General features: G+C 33.7%; 1 protein-coding gene across 1 annotated transcript in view; it reads left to right on the forward strand.

The window, feature by feature from the left end:
• cers3a (ceramide synthase 3a) overlaps window positions 1–16318 on the forward strand; it is a 28270-nt gene extending 11952 nt beyond the window's left edge. The window contains exons 6-11 of the mRNA XM_088921469.1: window positions 313–363; window positions 3817–3909; window positions 4357–4485; window positions 5227–5333; window positions 7090–7243; window positions 12960–16318. Coding sequence (XP_088777595.1) covers window positions 313–363; window positions 3817–3909; window positions 4357–4485; window positions 5227–5333; window positions 7090–7243; window positions 12960–13097 — 672 coding nt within the window. The 3' untranslated portion in view covers window positions 13098–16318. The remainder of the gene's footprint in view (window positions 1–312; window positions 364–3816; window positions 3910–4356; window positions 4486–5226; window positions 5334–7089; window positions 7244–12959) is intronic.
• The last annotated feature ends 5814 nt before the right edge of the window (window positions 16319–22132 follow it).

A 22132-nucleotide genomic window follows, 5' to 3' on the forward strand; every position in this document is an offset into this window, starting at 1 on the left:
TATATGAGCAGGTGGAATCAACATTACCATATAAGAAGGCAAAAAGAAGGAAAGATGCTTAATTTCAGAGAGAACAACTTTCTTCTGAATTGTCTCCTTCTGGGTTGGTTTAGGCTTTGTGCTGGCACATAAAGGATATTAAGAAAAAAGAGTTAAATAACAGCTGCAGATCCAGACTGTCATGGGTTTTTTTTGTTGATACCATTTAAATGATATGGTGAAATACAAATCTTTTTACTATTACATATTTGTTTATATGATTATTTCAAAAATTGTGTATGTAACTATTGCCTATAATTCTCTTTTCTTTAGAAACCATGGTTCTATGACATGCAACAAGTGTGGGGTGACTTTCCAAAACAGGTGTGTCTATCCCCATGTTAATAACACTGATATCTCTGACAGAATCATAACAGTTAGGTTAGCTGTCCTCCACTGCAAATATGTAAGCATGTTTTTTGTATGAAGTCAGGGATATGTGTTTTACTTATAATGTACAGACATAGCGGATAAAATATTCGGGGCAAAATCGTTTTTTGTTCACAAATGCAAACCCAGTATCTCCAGTAAAGTACTCTGATTCTGTTCTTGAACTGTTAGTTCTTTATTATGTATGTGTTATCAACACACATACAGTAGATACCACTAGCTCACAATGTCTGTAGTGGAGAAAATGTAAGAAAATATCCTGAACTTCTAAATCAAAGAGTTAAATATTTTGCTCCCCTGACATTTTGATGCTATACTTGATTTTGCAAGGTGGTAAGAGTTTTACTTATAAGGATGACAAAGAGTATAAAGGTAAAAAAATCATTCAAGACTAGCATAAATTAAAAGGTAGGATGTCTTAAATTAGTTTCTTAATCTCTAAAGAAGCACAAATTCACTAATATTCGTAATTATCTACTAATTAGTCAGGATCTTGCATGACATTATGTTTTACATTAAAGCCATTTGTGAAACAGATATATTGTCTGATCTTTGTAAAAGTAAAATTCTCTATTATAATTTGGCAATTCTAAATTGAGTTTTCATTAAAGAGTATTGAAACAATTGACTTCCCCTGATATATGAAATGTTCAGGGAGAATGCAGAAGGTTCACTGAAAATTAGAATCAGCACAGGGAAAAGGATTTCTTAATAAAAGTTCAGGTCTCCAAACATAAGGGGGCTATGGACCGTCCTCTACTGCTGCATCCACCATAACTTTATATACTGATCTTATTTTGTGTTCCATTTTTGGAGCACTACGTTTATTTTATGGGAGACTGAATTTAGGAAATTCTACCAACTTACAATTGGGGTGTTAAAAGCTAGTGTGATCATTTTGGCCCGCTTTTGATTATAACCAAACCTTTAAGAATTTACTTGTCTCCTAAGTTTGCCTTGCTTATCATCACACTTGCAAACACTCCAGTAGACACAAGTAGCAGTCAACTGTATTTTGTGAGATTCTTAGTGATCATTTTTTTTATACTGTTTGTCAGAGGCTACTTTAAAGGGAGCCCATCCCCTGTGATTTTATCTAAAATAAGTTTTAGGAACTGGAGCAAAATTTATTTTTATCCCATCAGTTGAGGATGAGGTGTGTAATCTGTATAAAAGATTGTTTTAGCAATATTAATAATAAGCATCAGTTGTGAGGTTTAGAGTCCAAAATTGCCCAGGTTTTATCCCTGAGCTGTCAGTTTTATTAAGCAAGATGCTCTGTTATTCTGGACAGCTAGAGTCTCTAAGAATCTCACTGACTGGCTTTCCTTCAGACAAATTAGAAATAAAGGAACTTTGAGAGATCTAAATTAAACATCATACATATCAAAGCCATTAAATCTTTAACCTGTTTAACAATCATAAAAGATTGTGACTGATTAATTGAAAGCAAATCATTACACTCTCATGTACAAGATTTAATTACAGAAAGTATTACTTAAGAAAACAATACTGTGGCTAATAAAAAAAACTGCTTAATACTTAAAAATAATGTCGATTCAAGTTGAAATAATTGTGGTACAGAGTCCCTTCAGTTTAACAGAATATTGAGTTAGAGAACTAGAAGTACTTATAGTCTGCTGGTTATGATGGTATTAAACTAGTTTTATTACACTTACTGTTCATATAATATCCAATCTGCTGACCATCAGATTGTTAACTTAAAAGTTAACAATCTGTTAACTTTTAAGATCATTAAAAAGTTAACAGTTCTTTGTTATAACTTGACCAACTATATTTAATTTCATATGCTGTCAGTTTTTTGTTCTGCACCTGGATACAATATCCACAAATGTTCATATAACTGCTCTCAACTAAAATCTACTGTTAGAAAATGTGACCCTAACTTTATAGTTTTATAAAAGGTTTTTTGTTTGTTGTTTATATAGGGAGTTTGTCAGTTTTCATAAAATTTCCAGGCTTTCTATAAACTGCGTCTCAATGGTGTTCAATTAAAATAATTCAGGCTGTTTAATAATGATTGGAAGGTTTTTACTTCAAAACAAAAGCATGTTATGGTTTATAAATATCTAGGCATCTGGATGGGCATTGCTTTAACTTTCAAGACCTGCATTAATAACTTGATTTCTGTTATCACAACAAATGTTGTTTTACGTGTTCCTCCAGTTCAAATTTCTCTACTCTTGGATTATGGTAATGTTGTTTACAGAATAGCCACTAGAGCTGCTATTGAAAAATTTGATGTCATTTTGTCATATAATTGATCATTTGTGCCACTATCACATTCATCATTGTGACATTTATTCTTTGATTAATTGGTCCTCTGCATACTAGGCAAATGCACTGGTTTCAATTAATTTTCAGATTTGTAATGGCAAAACACATAATAACATACTTCTGCATTGTCAGTCTTCCAAGTGCCCTCTGGTTTATTATTCACAGTTGACCATTTTTAATAATTTATTAAGTAAGGTTCTCTGGACTATCCTAAAATTTAAGAGACACTGTAGTACTTTTGTCAAACTAAACATTCTAAGAGTAAACTACCAACTTAGTGAGCAAGTCACTTCAGTTTGCCACTGACAATTACTGGAACAATCTGCAGAGCTACAGTAGTTGAAATTGGGCATCTTCATTTATAGGTCTGTTCAGTTGTGTGATTAAACCTTTTCTGTCTTACACTTGCAATTGTTAACTTTGCTTGTTATGTTATATACCTTTTATGAATTGTTCTTTCCTTTCATCGATTTATTTCCTGAGCCACAATGTTGTCAGCCTATTGGGTCGATCATCATTTTAGTTTAGAATTAAAAAAATGTTATAACGTTTATGCTGAAGTTCTACTAGCTTAAACAAATACACAAACTTAAATGTATTAATGTATTTGTGTCTTAAATCAAATGCAAAATTGATTTTTCAATGTTTAGCATTAACAGCATGAATGAAATACTGACAGGTTTGACAAGTTTCATGATAAATTTGATAGTGTTTGCAAATCACTACATGGGTCATTTACACAGCTTTAATTAATGCTTAAATTTACAGTAAATATGTATTCCTTATTTAAAAGAAAAACAGAACTAATCTCAAGACTGTCTAAAGCTTAATCTTAAAAGTGTAGGAATTCAAGTCTGCGGTTTAGGTGTTAATCAAGTATTTTAATGCCACTACTGAAAATTTCTTAAATACACATAAATAAATACACATATTTTGTTTAATACAATATTTTAATGGAATTTTCCACATTTTGGCAACAAAATGTGATTCAGAATTATATTCCTGCAAATTTATAACAAACATATGAGTTTTGGTGTTATTATCCCCGATAAGTAGTATATTGTTACCAGTTTGTCTGTGTTTTTGCAGTCACTGCTGGAGTCCCAGTACTGGTATTACATAATTGAGATGAGCTTCTACTGGTCTCTGCTCTTCAGAGTTGCTTTTGATGTCAAAAGGAAGGTAAATATGGGTGTAAAATCTTCTGAATGTACCATTTTTATATGATCAGATAAATGTAAGCCTAAATGTTACAACTTCACTCTGGGAAGCAACTATTTCATCTATTATTATACAGTTTATAAGAGGCTTTTTAATTCAACATGATCTCTATTATGTTTTAGCGTCCCCTAAAACAAGGGAAAAGCAAAGCTGTGCAAGTAAAAAAAAAGCATTTTTAAAAGTACTTATTTAGAGCAGTTGCTTTGTTAGTCATCGGTTCCATTTGTAAATTAATATAATTTCATATAGCATTTCAGTATTATATAAAATGATTATGCAGTGGTTGAGTTTGAGATACTTGCAAAGGAATGATTGCCCTGGTGAGCTGTTTAACCCCATTTTTTGTGAGCTGTCCTTTGTTTGACATATGTCAACAGTTTGACTTTTGTTTCTCTTTCTAATGGCAAGGACTTTAAAGAGCAAATTGTGCATCACTTGGCAACACTTCTTCTGCTGGGCTTCTCCTGGTTTGCCAATTACATTCGTATCGGGACCCTTGTGATGGTTATACATGATGCTTCTGATGTTTTACTGGAGGTAAGTAATGTTGACGTGGTAAATACACCACAGTATCCTGTTAATCTGTTAGGCTCTTTTTCAGCTATCATAAGCTGTTTTGGCAAAGCTGTCTGAACACAAAGACAATGGAAAAAAATATAAGCGATATCAGTTTTGACATAGAAACATGAGTGTCTTACATTTTTTTAATTACTCCTTATGAGTTCTTAATTGTAATTTTCATAATACCAGAAGTAAGCTTCTGGTAATATATAATTATTTTCTCCAAATAGATTGTTTTTTAAACAACAAGCTCAGCTCTTTTTATTTTTTTTTTATTTTGAGGAAACAAGCAAAGCCATGTGCATTGTTCATGGTAACTTTTGATCCCGGCTGTAGTGTTTCAAATATTTCTACTAAACAAAGTGCAAATCTTGGACTTTGATAAAGCTCTATTGCAAAGCCACTACTAAGGAGAAATATGAGTAGGTAATTCTTGAAATATCCTGTTAAAAAGGACATCATTAATTTTTATTGTGAATATTTTACATAAACTACGATGAACTGGCATCCTGTCCAGGGATGTGAGTGGTCCGGAAACGATCCAAATGACCATGAACTTTTGCAAGATAATTCAAGCAGGGAAAGAGTTCCTCCATTGAACTGCAGCTGTCTATACGTAGAGGAAGAGCACAAGCATGAATATCAGCTGTGATGTGATAATTAATTCAGATACTATCTACGTGTCTTCTAATACTTTTTTTCTATTTCTCATCCTAGTCAGCAAAGATATTTAATTATGCCAAATGGACAAGAACTTGCAATTTGCTGTTTGTGTTATTTGCTTTGGTATTCTTCATCACCAGACTGATCATCTTTCCTTTTTGGTAAGACACAAATATTTCTGGTTAGTTCACTTTTATTTTTTAAAAACATTAACTTTACTCATTTCACTGAAAATATCAATGGTATAATGTTTATAATGTAAGTGTTTTTTGTCAAAGAACTTATATGTGTCCTGTCATTTCTACTACAGTAGATCTGAAGGGAACTACATTGTAATGTCAAGAATTGTAAACAGAATTGAACTTCAGTCCTTGAGTGTATTCTTAAAATGCACAAGTCTTAGACCCTGTCAGGTCTTAACATTGTTTAAAAATATTGCTTCCTATATTGTTGTTAGTACAGGTTAGTTTAGTTTAGAAGAAAACAGACCTGTCATTTTCACTTTTTAAATAATGGTATTGATTTTTTGTCAATTTTTGTTTTATTTATGTTCAGGGCAGATTGTATTATTCAAATAACTAATTTTATGGAAAACATATAGATTTGGAACAAGTAATAGGTTTATTCCATGCTATAAAGAGAAGAAGGAAAACACAACGTTTCGGCCGTGGAGCCTTCTTCACACCTGAATAAGGCTCCACGGCCGAAACGTTGTGTTTTCTTTCTTCTCTTTTCAGCGTGGAATAAACCTATTACTTGTTCCTTTGCAGCCTACGCATGCTGACGCAGCTACCCACCTGAACTATATAGATTTGGATACTGCCTCAAAGCACTGAGTTTCTGAGTTCAGTTCCTGGGGTGTTGTCTGTGTAGTTTGTATGTTCTTCCCGTGTTCACATGGGTTTCCTCTGGGTGCCCTGGTTTCCTCCCACAGTCCAAAGACGTAGTGGTAGATTAAGTGGCTCCTGGGAAAATTGGCCTTCTTGTGAGTGTTTGCTTGTTTGTATCTGTGTGTCTCCCCTGTGATGGACTGGCTTTCCATCTAGGGTGCAATCTGCATTGCATCTGTTGCTGGCAGAGAGGAGGCTCTGGCTCCTCTGTGACAATGTACTGGACAGAGCAGTTAGTAAATGGATGGATGGACACATAGATTTGGATGTATTAAAAGGTCTTCACAAAATTATGGACTTTTTACAAAGCCTTTTCATAAGGCTTAAAAGATTTACTGAACTATAGAGTAATTAAACTACAAATAATAAATATTGATACAGATGTACAGTAATGACAAACATTTATTTCTATAAAACTATCAAACTCAATTAAATTTAAGAACAGTAATCATTGCTTTGCCATTCTTAAATGGTCAAAGATTTTTTTCATTCACATTGTAAGCCAGAAGACATTCTGAAACTCGGTAAAAACATCCTTTATGTTATGTAATCCAATGTAATCCACAGCTAACATCACACAATACACTTTGTAAAGATAAATGCCATTCCAAATTGTCCATCAGCTTATTCTAAACTCTTAAACAAAGCCCAGTCCTCATCCTTTTAACTGAAGCACTATAACATAGCAATGCAAATAAATGTAGCAATATGTTTCATGACTGTTGTTGTTTTTTTACCACATGAACAATTTATAGAATTATTGGATCAATGATCAAAATTAAGGCGTACGTTATGAAATATTTATGTTACTTTATTTAGAAGTGCATTACCATATGTTGTATTTCAATAAAACCCAATGTACTGGTGCCATGAGACTTTTCATACTGCTCTTTATCTGCCTTAATTAGTAGGATTACTATAATATATGTATCTTATATTACAAAAACGTTTTGTTAAAAAAATATGTAAGTGCAATAAAACGTACCATCTCCGTTACTCTTATTTATTTCCCTTGTTTTCTCTCCAGGCTCATCCACTGCACATGGGTCTATCCAGTGCAGAGATTCCCAGCTTTCTTTGGCTATTACTTCTTCAATGTGATGCTTGTGGTCCTGCAGCTCCTGCACATTTTTTGGGCCTATCTCATTCTGTGCATGCTGAAAAAATTCCTCTTTGGAAATGTAAGTACATCTACATTCAGTGGCCTTAGAACTTTCATGTACATGTTTTTTGTTTATTGGTTATTGTATTATTGGTCAGTCCATTTTCAAACAAACTTCTGCTGATTATTACTAAGCAGCTCAAACCTGAACTCGCCTGTGAAGAGCATCTTTATCCAGGTTTGACCACAGCACTCTTACATTTCTGTTGCCTTTCTTGTATTGTTTCCTCCTGTCAGAAAAAGTTTCCAAGCAACTGCATGCCAATGGAGACCATTCTGTGCTAACCTGTCTTGCTCTTCTTGAAGAAAGAACTGTTCTTGCCATAAAGACATTCACAAAGGGAATTCTGTTTTTTTTGTCTCAACCACTTCCCTTCTCAACAGCCCCCAAAACACAGCGTTCTCTTCAGGGTTTTATGTAAGCCACTGGATGAAATGAAACTGTACTGTACTTCATGCCGCAGTCTGAAGAAATGAATAGCCTTATTTAGCTAAAAAAAAAATTTTTTGCCTATCATGTATGATATCCTTTCCAGGATCCATAGTGTTCAACATATTGTTTCAAACTCACAGATTGTAGCATGCCTGGACTTGCATAGTTGTAAGGTTGTTTGGTTACCAATTACATGTGTCACATAAACGCAATACTTTTTTAGGTAACGCTTAATTTTTAAAACAGGATTATTCTACTATATGCACTTTGCATATAAACATTCTGTCTTCGTTTTCCATAATTACATCCAATATTGTAAATCTTAGAAGAATTATGCAGTGTTTCTCATGCAGGATGTATCTCACTGCATTCAGTCTTTTTATAAAACACTATGCTTTAAGCAAACAGAATCTTCAAAGTAACTGACAAAGTCAACCCGAAGAACATTTTCAGTAATGAACACAAACTGGTTAATGGAAGTGGAGAATTCTTGGAAGTGAATTTAAAACTGAGAAAGAAAAGACATTTGTGTCAGTCAACCACGTTTCCATGACAGGTTGGCAGTTAGAATGCAGTGGAAAAATCTTGAGCTTTGGCCAGTGCAACTGAATTTAAATCTTTTAATTCTTAAGGTAATATTAGCTTGTATATTGTAGGTCAGTTTCACTAGATGAACTCTCTGTCTTTTCTTTTCAATAGGCAGGTGTCATGTGACACCTTCAACATATTAATGTATTTAAATTAAAGAGGAGATTTCTGTTACACACTGTAAATGAAACCTGTAAGCTGATGCAACTACTTATATTCTCTGTCAAACCAGTTTTATTACTTTTCCTTTTCACTCTTCTTTTCATTGAAAGTGGATTATGTTCCATTTCAAGTAAATATATAGTCAACACTAAAAGGTAATTTCCTTGTATTGTTAACACAAGTACTAGTGAACTAATAGGTTTATTTCATGCTGAAAAGACACAACGTTTCGGCTGTGGAGCCTTCTTCAGGTGTGAGCACCCACCTGAACTAGTGAACTAATGTCAGTCAGAATGGGACATGAGAGTACCAAAGCTTCACTGAACGATTACTGAAGGAGAGACATTTACAGGAAGAGCACATTCAAGTCTCATTGTTGTGTCAGTCAAGACCTGCACCAGTATTTTTGGGGGAAATATATAATCTCATGGTATTTTTTGGGAAATATATAATCTCATTTTGAATGTGGATTTTCGGAAAAGAAATTGTATCGTATACAACAGAACCAATCTGTTTTAGAGGTTAGCCGTATTTTTCACGCCTAGACTAGCTTTTTCAGTCAGATTAAGTGAGTGTTTCAAGAGTCACTGAGTTTTCTAGTCCAACTCAGTTCAGAAGACTCCAGCTGGATCACATGTGCTGTTCCTGGCTTTTTAAAAGATTAATAGTACAAGGCTGGAGTCCACAACTGTAAATACTTGAATTAAAAAAATGATATTGTGCTTCTAATAAACTGCACATGAACATTGTTGAAAATTTGGTTGCTTCTCTCACCATAGACAAGCAGTTTTATTTTTCTTAACTCTAAAGTTAGAATTACTGTGCTGAATTCTGGAACAATGTGAAAATGCAGTAGTGTGGAGTAGTAGTTAGGGCTCTGGACTCCTGTATAGAGAGCCATGAGTTAAAATCCCCAAATGTCTTTTCTTTCTCAGTTTTAAATTCACTTCCAAGAATTCTCCACTTGCATTAACCAGTTTGTGTTCATTACTGAAAATGTTCTTCGGGTTGACTTTGTCAGTTACTTTGAAGATTCTGTTTGCTTAAATCAGGTCTCTGTCTGATTTAATCTTCTATGATTAAATCAATCTTCAATCTTCTATGTTCAAGAATTAAGGGTCATTCCCTTTAACCTGTCAATGTAGGACACTACTTTATGTCAGGAGTGTATCAGAATCTCTTGCTCTTGAGTGATTCCGGAGTAGAAATCAATTTTTGTAATGCTTCGATCAACTTGTACAATATTAACATAACATCACATTATTCTATGCTTTCTATTTGTCCTACCATTCTATTAACCTTTTTTTTATGTTCTCAGGTTTACTGGAAGATGTCAATAGAGTGTCAACATAAACACAATTCTCAGTCCATTTCAAAAGCAGCTTCTTTAAGTTCAGTGTTTCCTATTCCGTATCAATAACTTGTATTTTCTATCTACATTGCACTTGTCTAAATAAGATTTCATCTGCCAGGTGTTTGCCCGGTCATGAATTCTAAATCTTATTAAATTTCTGTTTTAGTCATCCAGTCCCATTCTACATCTCTTGAGCTATTTCTCATTGGTATATAGTACTGGAACCAATACTCTCTCAGGTTTTTAATTCCTCTCAGATAGTTGGTAGTCCCTATTCAGAGAATGTTGAACCCGCAAGAAGTTCAAAACACCTTGGTCCTCTATTCCTTGCCATCACGAATTGAGAAACAGTTCTGGAATTCATGCTGAGTATCCAATTACCATTGATTGTTATAAAAACACTCACTTCATGGATGAATTTCAGTAATGCTTAGAGAGGTGAAAGGAAGGAGACTGAACATTTGATGGATAGAGATTAAGCTATTTCTTGAGTATAAAAGGCTTATACGTAATGGAAAAAGATTTCTACAGCCTGAAGCAGAAATACATGTAATTCCTTCAAAATACATGGCAAGAAATTCACTTGGGTTTGAGAGCTATGGTAACTCAGTAACAGAAGTCCTAAAATTCCCGTAAACTCTTCTAGTACAGTAGCTGGGCATAGTATTTGTGGAAATTGCATCCACAAGCACAAATTGTAAACCAAGTTATTGTCCATGTGTGTGATTTTTAAGATACATCTAGACCTTCTATACTGTAGAATCTACAGTATACTGTATAGTCACCAAAAAGTAATCTCATTGTGGCTGGACAAGAGCTTAAAAATCCTTGTATCTCTTTCTGGATTCTCCAATGTGGGGTGAAATTGAAAAAAAAAACAAGAAGAAAATGCCTTTGGTGTCTCAATTTCAGACCTATCATGACATAGATATAGATAATAAAATTCATATCAAGTACTAAGAAAAGGGATCATTCAAAAATTAATTTAGCCAAAGAGTTTGGAGCATCTAATTTCATGGTTGAAAAAGCCAAAATACCAGTTCAATAAGTGGGAATTCTATCTATTCCAAAGCCAAAGTCTGGCAAATTGTTATCTGGAATACAAAGTAAGTAGTGGAATACTGTTACAGTAAGGAAAATTTGTATAATGATGCTAAATAACAGAGAAACTGTACATATCCAGATACAGTTCATACTGTGCAATTTAAAGGAAGCACTCTTGACTCCTTCCCCTGGAAACATGATCTACTCTAGCTGATGCAAGCCCAATTGATCTGAACAAATCTCTGGGCTTTGTTCATAATGAAGGGCATCAAACATGTGCAGGTTTATCTGGGTGCCATTGTGTGTACTACATTCAATTCAAGAAAGCAAGTACTCATATTTTGTTGAGAAAATTAATAATTAGATAATCATTTCAACAAAGTATATTCAATTAATAAAATTAAATGCAATATGAGCTGTTCTGAGTTTTTAAAATGTTGTTATTTATTGCTTTATGATGAAATTATTTCTGTTAAGATGAAAGGTAGGAATGTTGCAAGTTTATTTGCCAATTTACTGTATTTTCAGTAACTTCAGTATCTCCACCTCTGCTTTGTAAAAGGTGTCATTGTAGAGAAGCTGCAATACAAACAGAGTAGATAAAAGAACAAAAGCTATAGTTGTTTGTCTGGGGATTGATACATTGCAACATATTGTGAACTAATTATTTTGGCCACTGGATGGCACTGTGTACTGAAATTAATATTTGTAGTGTGTGATTTGCAATATCCAAGGGAACTGCTTATAGTCAAAATAGTCATCTGTGTTCTTTTGTGGACATTCCTATATCCACAAAGTCTATATCACAATATCTATATTTGACATTAATTAGATACAATTGAAGTAAAAACAGAAAATATTACACAAACATTAATGATAGCTCTTAAAGATAAAATATTTTATTCTCTAAATATTTTTATTCTTAAACACTAATTAATCAGATTAAAGACATGACAGAGTAGACGAAAGAGTAGGCAGACTAGCTGTTTTTCTTTTCAGCAGCATTTCCTTAAGAGCACAATGCAGACTTTTTAAACATCTTACTCACTGCCCGTTGCAAAACAGCTGTGCTCAATAAATACTGCATTACTACATTTTAGAAAGTAACTTTCCAACTTTTGTGGACAAAAAAAGAGTGTGTGAAATTCCTCTGGAAAAACCATCCTGCCATTCTGTTTGTTCTCGGATGCCATAACAGACCAGCCTGCTTAGATCTGCAATACATAAGCACAGTATTTTTCCTCTGGAGTTTTTCATGCATGTCTACTGTCAGCAGACTTTACTTACTCCTATTTTACAGACCATGTAAATGACTGAGTGGTTTAGGACTTTCTAATTACCGTGGAATTGCCAAGGTGCTTGTTTCTTGATAAATGTAATTGAAAAGGTTCCAAAATCAATTACCACACTTAATAAGTTTATTAGCAGCCTGTTGATTCAAGGCACATAATCTTGAGTGATTTAATGAACGTCATAATTCACAGAACTACAGTTCTCAGAAGTTTATTTCGGCTGATCACAATTACTTGTGTTTTACTGAATGTTTTAAGTTAAAAATTAAACTTTTTAATATATGTAAGAAGCCTTTGGGATTTATACAGCTGATAAGGACAGATTAGCTAAAACATTTGTGTTAAACAAAAAACATTATTTTTTCATTTCATTTCATTTTCAGAAGTCTGAAGTAATTACTTCTAAAAGTATCATTTGGCAATACTGAGGTTAGAGTATGAAAGAGCAGGACTTTTGATACCTACGAGGAAAATATCAAGGCATAAACATTTATAGCATTGTGTTATCCTTATTTTAAAACGTGGTTCCATTTATATTCTATATAGAAATGATGGTTGGGTTCACAGTAATCTTGTTGCATTCTGTACTCATATGATAGGAGGGAATGTCATGTCCAACAAAGGGATTAAAGTCTTGTCTAGGGAAGCTGAGAGAAAAATGTACTTCTTTCAGGAAATTAATTTCAAAACACTGGCACAGGATTTTGAAAGTTTAAACACAGCTGAGTTTAAACCCACTGTGCAGAAAGTCGACAGGACTTCACTTCATTCATCTCTGACTTAATTATAAAGCTGTGATGATTTAAATGCAAATGAGTGGGTTAATGAGGAATCATTTTTTTTCTTGACTCCCTGATTCTAGCTGGTTGGCGACGAGAGGAGTGACCATGAAGAGGAGGAGGATGTAAGCGATTCAGCAGAAGATGAAGGACATGGAAAAGTGAGGAATGGCGCAGCAGCAGTTGGAGATGCTGCTGTGGACAGCCAGTGTGACCATTAGCACTGATGCAGTCCCACCACCTGCAGCTTCTCTAGGACAGTCCTGGAGAAAGTCCACAGAGCCCCAATGAAGTGTGAAGCCTTCTGTCAGAGACAAGTGTCGATGAGAAAAGACAAGAACAAAAAAAAATTATACTTACTTGATTTATTGATGCAAGATGTGACCCAGGACACCTACAGTACCACATTACAGAAACAAAATTGCTTAAGCCATCAAAGCATGTCAACAACTTTTCATAAAATTCACACTCAGATTCTAAGTTGTCAAGGAATTTGCTCAAATATTGCTCTTTTCTACAGATGTTCTCATTCATTATGAAACATAATTGAAGAAGATGCAAATTTTTACCAAGGTTTTACAAGGTTTCTTGTACAAAACAAACCGGAAAATAAAAGGTTTACTTGTTTATGTCTGCATCCTCATTGCTGATATGAGCATGTTTTTTTAGGAACAAAAAAAGGTTTAGTGTTTACTCATGAGACCCAGCTTGATATTTAGTAGTAGATGTGGCAGGCTAGCTGTCACTCCACTGCTTCATCTTGAATTTCTCATTGTAAAATAAATGTGGTGAAATTGCTGGTTCTTATTTATACATATATGTTTCTACAGCTGTTTTTTATCATCTAAAACTCATCTGAGAATTCCCTCCGAATGATGTGATTGTATGTAGGATAACAGGAGCAGTGCCTTTTATTCACGTTTTACTATATGGACACTGTGTTGTATTTAACATGGGACAGTATTATGATTTACATCTTTTTTTAGGTTAATATTTAGAAAACAAATACAGTTATTATGTGAATAAGTTTCTGAATATACCAATGATAATGAGATTGTTTTGCCTTTTTTCACCATAATAATATGAAACACCAACTTTGGTAATGAGAAGTTGCTGATTGATTTGTTCCATAAACATATCATGTGTGTGGGAGGGGTCACTAAGTTTAAAAATATTTGCGCAAAAATTATTCTTAGGGAGCCTTATCATTTTAATGTATTACAGTAGGTTGTAAATTTGTTTGTGTTTTAAATAAAGGTCAAGAGCCTTTTCTATTTTAGACAGATTTTTTAACATAGTATGATTTAGTGATTTAACTTTAAAATGCAAAAATTTGAACTTAAAGTACTGAAATATGAAAAATGTATACTAAATGTATTCAAGACTTCAATATATATGAATATTGAGTGTTAATTGGTGAAAACAAAATGATTCTGTTTTTTGTAAAAACAAGGTGAATAGAATAAATGTGTTGAATAAAAATGGCTTATTAAATGGCAGTTTAAATACAATTAATCAATCATCACAGCATTAAAATAACTCTTGCAGATCCTAGTGATAAAAAACAGGATTCATCTTGGATTGTCCATCCATCAGAAAAAGATTCTGATTAAGCTGATTCACTGACAATGTTTTATATATGGATACATCAAAATATATATTTTTTGTTCTAAAAGTACTTGAACAGTGAACTGACACCAGTAAACAATGTTTATTGATGTAGATTAATGAAGACGCTATTTGGAAATCTTGATCAAATAAACAACATGAAATAAGCATTCAGGTTTAACTGGTGTAGATGTTACATATAAACTCTGATTATGTCTGTTTATATTCAGGAACTTGTCAGTGTTTTGTGTTTTAATGACCATACAGTAGGCATTACAACAAAGAAAAGCTGAGTGCATGATGTGTTAAAAATTACCTTGGAGACTAAGTAAAGATTTATGATAAATTAAAATTCTTTGATATGCAGCAAACATAAGCTTGCAGAGTTACTGTAAAATTAGTATGGACATCTGAGGTACTGTAACTCTAAAATTGCTACTTTGAAGTATGGCAAAATTGTAATTTCTTATTACAGTGTATGTCTTTATTTCTTAGAAAATGTGAAACATTGTGAGATTTAATGCACTGCAGTAATATTGTGATGTATAAAGCATATTAGCCAGCTCTGTATGATCATTGTTAGCATGAAAAATTATTTTGTCCATTCCACAGCAAGATAATTTGTGTGACAGCTTAGTAAAATAAGTAGGAAATAGAATCCAATTAAATACCTTTGGGAATGATAAAATGCCTTTCATCATTTTAAAGCCCAGGGCTTATGGGCTTGTTCAAGTCCACTCTATCTCTGTCTACTTTTTATTCAAACTTTGCATATATGAATTTCACATTCACAACCTGCTGAAAGGGTTAATTTTTGTTCCGGTAGAGGTAGCATACTGATCTATTTGATTGGTTTTCTCATGGTTCTGCATTTAGAAAGAAAAATAATTCTCTTGCACATCAAACTCAAGTGAAAACTGTCAAGTACAGTGATTGCAGTTTTCTAAACTGAAAAGTGTAAATAGCAGTATTTTGTGTAAGAAAATGTATAATAGCATGAATAAATTGTGAAATAATCTCTTTGAAATAATCTTTTTTTCCAGTTACTGTACAGTTGTAGTTTTCTTTTGACAAAACATGAACCATTTATTTTAAATGAACTGTTGGCATATGTTTGGCTTTGGCCTTTCATATAAAAACTCTGTTTTGTGTAAAGATTATATTGTTGTCTAGATTCCAATTTTGTTATTTTGCAAATGTCAAAAAGACAGCAAAAGCACTGTAAGATCACCTCATTTTTTAACCCCTATTTGGTTTATGATATTTTCCCTCCAAAATTTGACTTCCTTTTCCCTCAGGGTCCAGTGTACTGTCTTTCAAGTGACACGCTAATGGTTTAAATGAAGATGAAGAAGTACACTGACTGGAAACAAAAAGATGACATCAAAAAAAGGAAGCAATATAAAATGAGTATTAAGTAAAGTAACACATTCCAGATGGTGTTTGTAAGGTCCAGCATTATGCATAGTTTGTTTCCCTTAGTGCAATGGTTATTTTTGAGTACGGGGAGCACAAAAATAAAAAAAACAACAGTTTTCTGACAACTACTGGAATTAAAAGTACAGTTAGTTTAAAAATACAAGGTACATCTTGATCCCAACCTTCACAGCTGCACAGTGTCTGTAGTACTATTACAAGCCTTCTTGTATGAGTCAAACATCAAGGCTCATTGTTTCTGCAATCCTCAATTACTGTACATCTGTGCTGAATCTGCAGAGAGCCAAACATTTTACCACTCTCGCTCATTATCCTTTGCTTGTGAAATGTAATTTTATGTTAAACCATTTCTTGTGATTTCAAATTAAATAAATATTTTGATTATTTGGATCAGCTATAATATAATATGTTTTTATAATATTGTTAGTGTAATCAGCAAAGAACACTTAACATGTTTTGTCTTCTGTACATTAAGACGTATTTTAGCAGTTTTAACCCCCAAAAGGTATCTGAACTTTGAATTGACCTTTTTCCCACCTTTCTTACATGGTGAGGTTTATGTGTGGAGTTTGCATGTTTTCTCTATACCTATATGAGTATTTTATAGTTACTCTAGTTTTCTCACAGTGAAAAGACAGTTTGTTAATTAAGAAATTGTACCAAAGTGTGCGTGCCTGCCTTTGACATAATTTAGTTCTTTCAGGGATGTAGTCTTTACAACCTATGTCTACCAGGTTAGGCTCCAACGCTCTCTGTCCTTCTTAGGAAAAAAGTGTATCAGGGGGCTGGATTGACATTGAAAATATACAAAATAAGAATATGGGAAGCATGTAGTAAAACCCACTTACATGTCTGGAATACATATACTGTATGTAATTGCTTGGCATAAATTGTGGGGCAACAATGTAACCTGAATAAGCTTGGAAGCCCTTTAATTACTTAGTGTAATCTGCTGGACTGATTAAAAATCAAACACAATGCATTCTTTCCCCGTGGGAAAATACTCTAAGCTCCCTAGTCGCTGACTCTGTCATGACAGAACCTTGACTTCTTAAGCCTTGGAGAGGAAATCAAGGTCCTAGGAGGAATCATGCCAAAAACCTGAGGCTCCCAAAATGAGAAATCAAGGGAAGGAAGTGGGCTTAATCCTTTTTATGACCCATCCTGCAGAAATACACAAAATCGAGGACATATTCAGTTGGATTCCCTTTAAAGGATTACACAGGGACCCATTCACATGTTGTAAAAGGGAGCTTAATTCCATCCTGGTGTCCATTGCGAATGTCAGAGCTGTCAGTCTTCACAGGCTTTTTCAGACCTCACGTTCACCAGCAGCTAGTTCTCATGTCGTCTAAATTCAACACACTTTCATCATCTGAATCAAGGAGGAGGGGGACGGTGAAAACTAAGAAGTACAGTAAATGCTCTCTATTGATTTATCAGAAACGGGTAGCAAATGTTCATCTACAATTAAGTGAAATGCATTGATCCTACAATTAAAGATTATGAATCAGCTTAATATATATTTATAAGCAGCTTTCCTCAGTTAAACAATGTGAAAAAATCTCTCACATTAAATTCAAACTTTTGATTTATTAACTCTTTTGAAGATAGATATTCTATGAGTGTGTGCTGTATTGATGTTTTTGCTTTCATACTGTTTTGTGTTTTGAGCTCTTGATGCTTTGATTAAAACCAATATTTTATATTTTAATAATTAGAATTGTTTTAAGAGTTTGAGTTAAATACTGTAGTTAATATACAGAGAATTGAGAATACAAAATGTATTTAAATATTCCTACGTCACACGAACACTAAAACTACACATTTGCTGGAGGAGAATAAAGTGGTTTAACCAATTAAATTTTCAGTTCAATTAAGGATTCAAATAAGTCATCGGGAGTCCAGCAGTAATGAAAACCATAAGACACTGAGTACAGGATTGACCAGTACTTAAAGCTTGGGACATGCATTAACCACTGTTGTCCACTAGGGGGTTCCCATGTGACATTTACTTCTAATTAGGCACAAAAGTCCGTGTTCTTCACCTCCATTTATCAGATGGATTTGGGATAAATCGTTTAATCTTTCAATGTATCGTTTTTTATAAATTATTATTTCATTCATTATTTCTCTGGTGCAAAACTCTCATTCAACGGGAAAAAGCACCAATAAGCCCACAAATGTTCATATTAACTATAACATTTCCACCAGCTTTGTCATTTTTCATGCTTTTTAAATACAATTTGGTGCCACTTCCTGTTTACACTATGGAGTATTCCCTGTTTACAGAACATAAAAGACAAAAGTGAAAAACGTTGAAAAAATTTAACTAAAAATGTCTTTCATGAAAATAGGCTGTATTGGAGTTTTCTGCCAAGCCACTGTAGCTGAGATATCGAGAAAGAGATCTGATCAGTTGCTCTGTTGTGTTGCTTGTTAAGTTATGTTAAAAACACAAAACACTGGCTTCACTCTAAACCGTTCTCGCTGTAACTATTTACTAAATATAAAAAGAAATTTAGCACTGAATTATTATCCATTTTCCCTTCCTTAAATGCACTGTATTCAAGTTCAACTAAAAAACTGTCATAACCTTCACAAGGATAAAAGAAAATGCCACTAGGTTATAATTAAAAACTAAAAAAATGTATGTTTCACTTATACGTAGCAATAAGAATACAAACCAAGGGGCTCTGCATAATTCATAATTTATCTGGTAAGTGAAATGGTTAAATACGTGTACTGTATTTGTACTGGAGCAAATACATATTTTTCACGCTGTAAGGATATATACTGTACTGCAGAAAAATGGAAATATTATAAACGTACAAGCTTTTAAAAAGTTGTAAAACTGTTATTTTACAAACATGGAAATTTATATATTTTTTCAAACTCCTAAAACCTACTTCTTCAAAATGGCCTCCTCTCATTTATAATGTCTTATTTTGTAATTTTATCTCATTTTGTCATGCGACAAAATACACCATTATAACAGCAAGAATCTATGTGTCTAATTAGGGCTCAATTGTGAATTGTTCCCTTAGCGGATTGTTATGTTCAAAAATTGTTTGTCTTCAAATAGTGACATTGTGTTTTAAGTTTAATGCCTCCTGTATGTGGAGCATTAAATCACCTGTTTACTAAATAATGAATTCATAATAAATTAATGCATGGGAAAAATGATTAAATAATATGGTTTTGGAATAACTGGGTACTGGCTTGTATGAGGAATGAGTTCTATACTACTCCATCCATGTACTGTATAAGGCAAACAATCCATTGTTTGTTTGAAAGTGAAACTGGGTTAAACTGTGCCTTTAAGTATAGTTCTGTATAATTAAAACTCATGTTACATATAGTTCAGTACTATAAAACTAAATAATCTTAAAAATAATTCCCCTATTTAGGAGTTAATCTATTAGGAAAGTTGCAATGGATCAGCATCCCATCCAGGGTTTTGAGTTTAACACAACTGAAGCCAGGATAAGCTCTGACCCGATGAGCTGTTGACTGCTGTGGCTTGGATATGGAAATTACCTGACCTACCTACTGGGAAAATTAAACACTGTGAACATCCTGCAGGGGGTAAAGCACTTACTATGCACAAATAACTTCTTTGTATATCTATTTTCTGCTAACTGAAAATACATTTCTGGTCTATTTGCAATCAAACCTTGATTACGTTTTTTAACAAACCATTAACTTGCTTATAATAACCACATGATAAAAAAAGTTAAGTGAGAGCTGTTAGAGGCATTTAATTTGAAGTGCAGCCATGTGTTCTGTGTTATTTGCCTCTGGTTTCTATGTTTGTTATTTTTAGGCTCCTTTTTATTAAGTACAAAAATGCTCCTTGCAATTGATGTATTCCACCAGTTTCCATTTCTGCTATGAATATGGAGAAATATTGAGATATATCCTGACACGCTCCAGAAATCTCAATCAATTTATCCAATCCACTCTTGAAATTGTGAGAAAGACATTAAAATAATCTAGTAATGCTAATGTCCTTAAATACAGTACATAAACAACTTTATCGTCTGTACATCCAGTGTGGTACTTATAAATACCAGATCCCACATGCTTTATTACTTTTGAATCAAACATATGAAACATTTTTCCAAAGAGTTACACTTCTCTAACATTTAACTGAAATACAATTGCACCTTTCTGTAACTAGCCTGTAAACCTGATGTGATTCTTACAATTCAAATAAGAGCAGAGATTTCCTTGTCTAGTAACTTGATTAACTATGCACTTAAAAATGTTTACGTAGTGAAAGATTTAAAATAAGTATGCATATTTACATTACAAAATCTAACTCTTAACCTTTAATTTTTAGTGGATATGAATATAGCTTATATATACTTTAAGTATCTCTTTAAATTCTTAGGTTTAATGAGTACTAAGAACGCATTAATATTCTGCATTAATATAGCATTAATGTAGCTTACAATCACTGTAGAGAAAGTTGTATGTGAGTAAGGGAAAACACAGCTGTGCTTTTTTTCTTCTAGGCTTCACTTTTCACTTGCTGATATGTCAAGACATGAATCAGGAATCTTCTCTGATAGCTCCACACTTCTTTCACCTTGGCATCAAGCCAGCCAGATTTTGTATGGTATCTCAAATCCTTGTTGTTTATTTTGTGGGATTGAAAATGGTAAAGATTGCAATTATCTCCATTATGGAATTGGTACAAAGATGAAACAAGCATCCTCTTTTCAGTTTCTAGCAAAACCAAACAAGCAGTGCAATTTCTAAGCTTTATGATCTCTTAAAACTCTATTTAAAAAAAGAGATGGATTAGTAAATGTCAGTAGCATAGTTGTTAGAAACATTTCCTGCTCGGTGATGGGGACATTACTCAGCAAGAACATTTATTTGTATATTTCATTAAATATTATTATATTTGGTTTTCATTCCAGGTTGAGCTCAAGCTTGAGCTTAAGACTTGATTGAACTGAATCGCTTATTGATGTAATTAGCTTTAATTACCAATTTTTTCAAGTCTTTAGTCATCAAGTCTTTTGGGGTAGAGTGAGGATTACTGCTACATTGCATTTCTTCACCATTCTGTGATCAGAATCTTAAACATTTGTACATATGTACTTTGAAATATAGTTTTGTTGCGTCCGTTTAATAGGCATATTACATACGCCAATTTCCATGGAAATGAGAACTAAACCGGCGACACAAGAAAACATTGTCAATACCTTGACTTATATAATATAAAGTATGCTATTCACAAAATACTTTCCTCTGTATTATTAGTTGGGTTGGCTGCATTATATTACAATTAATGTGGTTATTAACAATATTAATGTAGGCAATTCGGAGATATTTACCTCCACATAATGATTTAAGATTATTATATGCCTTGGGGTATTTCAAGTCATAGGTACTACATAACAAATAGTTTCTTATGGCTACAATGAGCTAAATTATTTCTTATTCACAGTTAATCCTTCATTTGATGGTAAAAATACCTTAAACGATTGCTGATTACTTTAAAGTTACATTTTCATTTGTCTTCATGAAAGAGCAAGGTTGGCATGATGGTGTGGTGGTTCGCCTTGATGGTACCTTGCTGTACTGGGGCCCTGGGTTCAATTCTGGACCTGGGGCACTGTCTGTGTGGAGTTTGTATGTTCTCCCTGTGTTCACGTGATTTTCCTCTGGATGCTCCAGTTTTCCCCCATAGTCCAAAAACATACTGGTCAGATAATTGGCTTCTGGGAAAACTGGCCCTTTTGTAAGTGTGGGCATGTCTGCAACTGCCCTGTGATAGACTGGCGTCTGGTCCAGAGAGTACTCTGCTTTGTGCTTGTTGGTTACCAGTATAGCATGCTCCACAGCCCTGGATTGGCTTGAAGTGGTTAGAAAATGGATGGATGAATGGATTATAAATGCGCTGTTTATAATTTTAGAAATATAGAGCCAAAACCTCCCTTAGCTATTAGAGGAATAAATCATACTAGCCGCAGATTCAGAATTAAAACCACAGGTTGCAATATTTAGGCAAGGCTGAGTAAACCCTAAATAACCACATGTCAGCCAGTGTCAGTTTCTGTAGCTCCACCGAAACCACGTGTACGGTTGCCTCCCACTACTGTGATTGACAGTAGAAATAGCGAATCCAAATTTGAGGGTCTGTTTTGCAAACATTTCTAGCCCAATCCCGACGGGAGACGTTTATGGATATCAG

Source organism: Atractosteus spatula, chromosome 7 (genome assembly GCF_055471065.1).
Source record: "Atractosteus spatula isolate fAtrSpa1 chromosome 7, fAtrSpa1.hap1, whole genome shotgun sequence".
Taxonomy (NCBI): Eukaryota; Metazoa; Chordata; class Actinopteri; order Semionotiformes; family Lepisosteidae; genus Atractosteus; species Atractosteus spatula.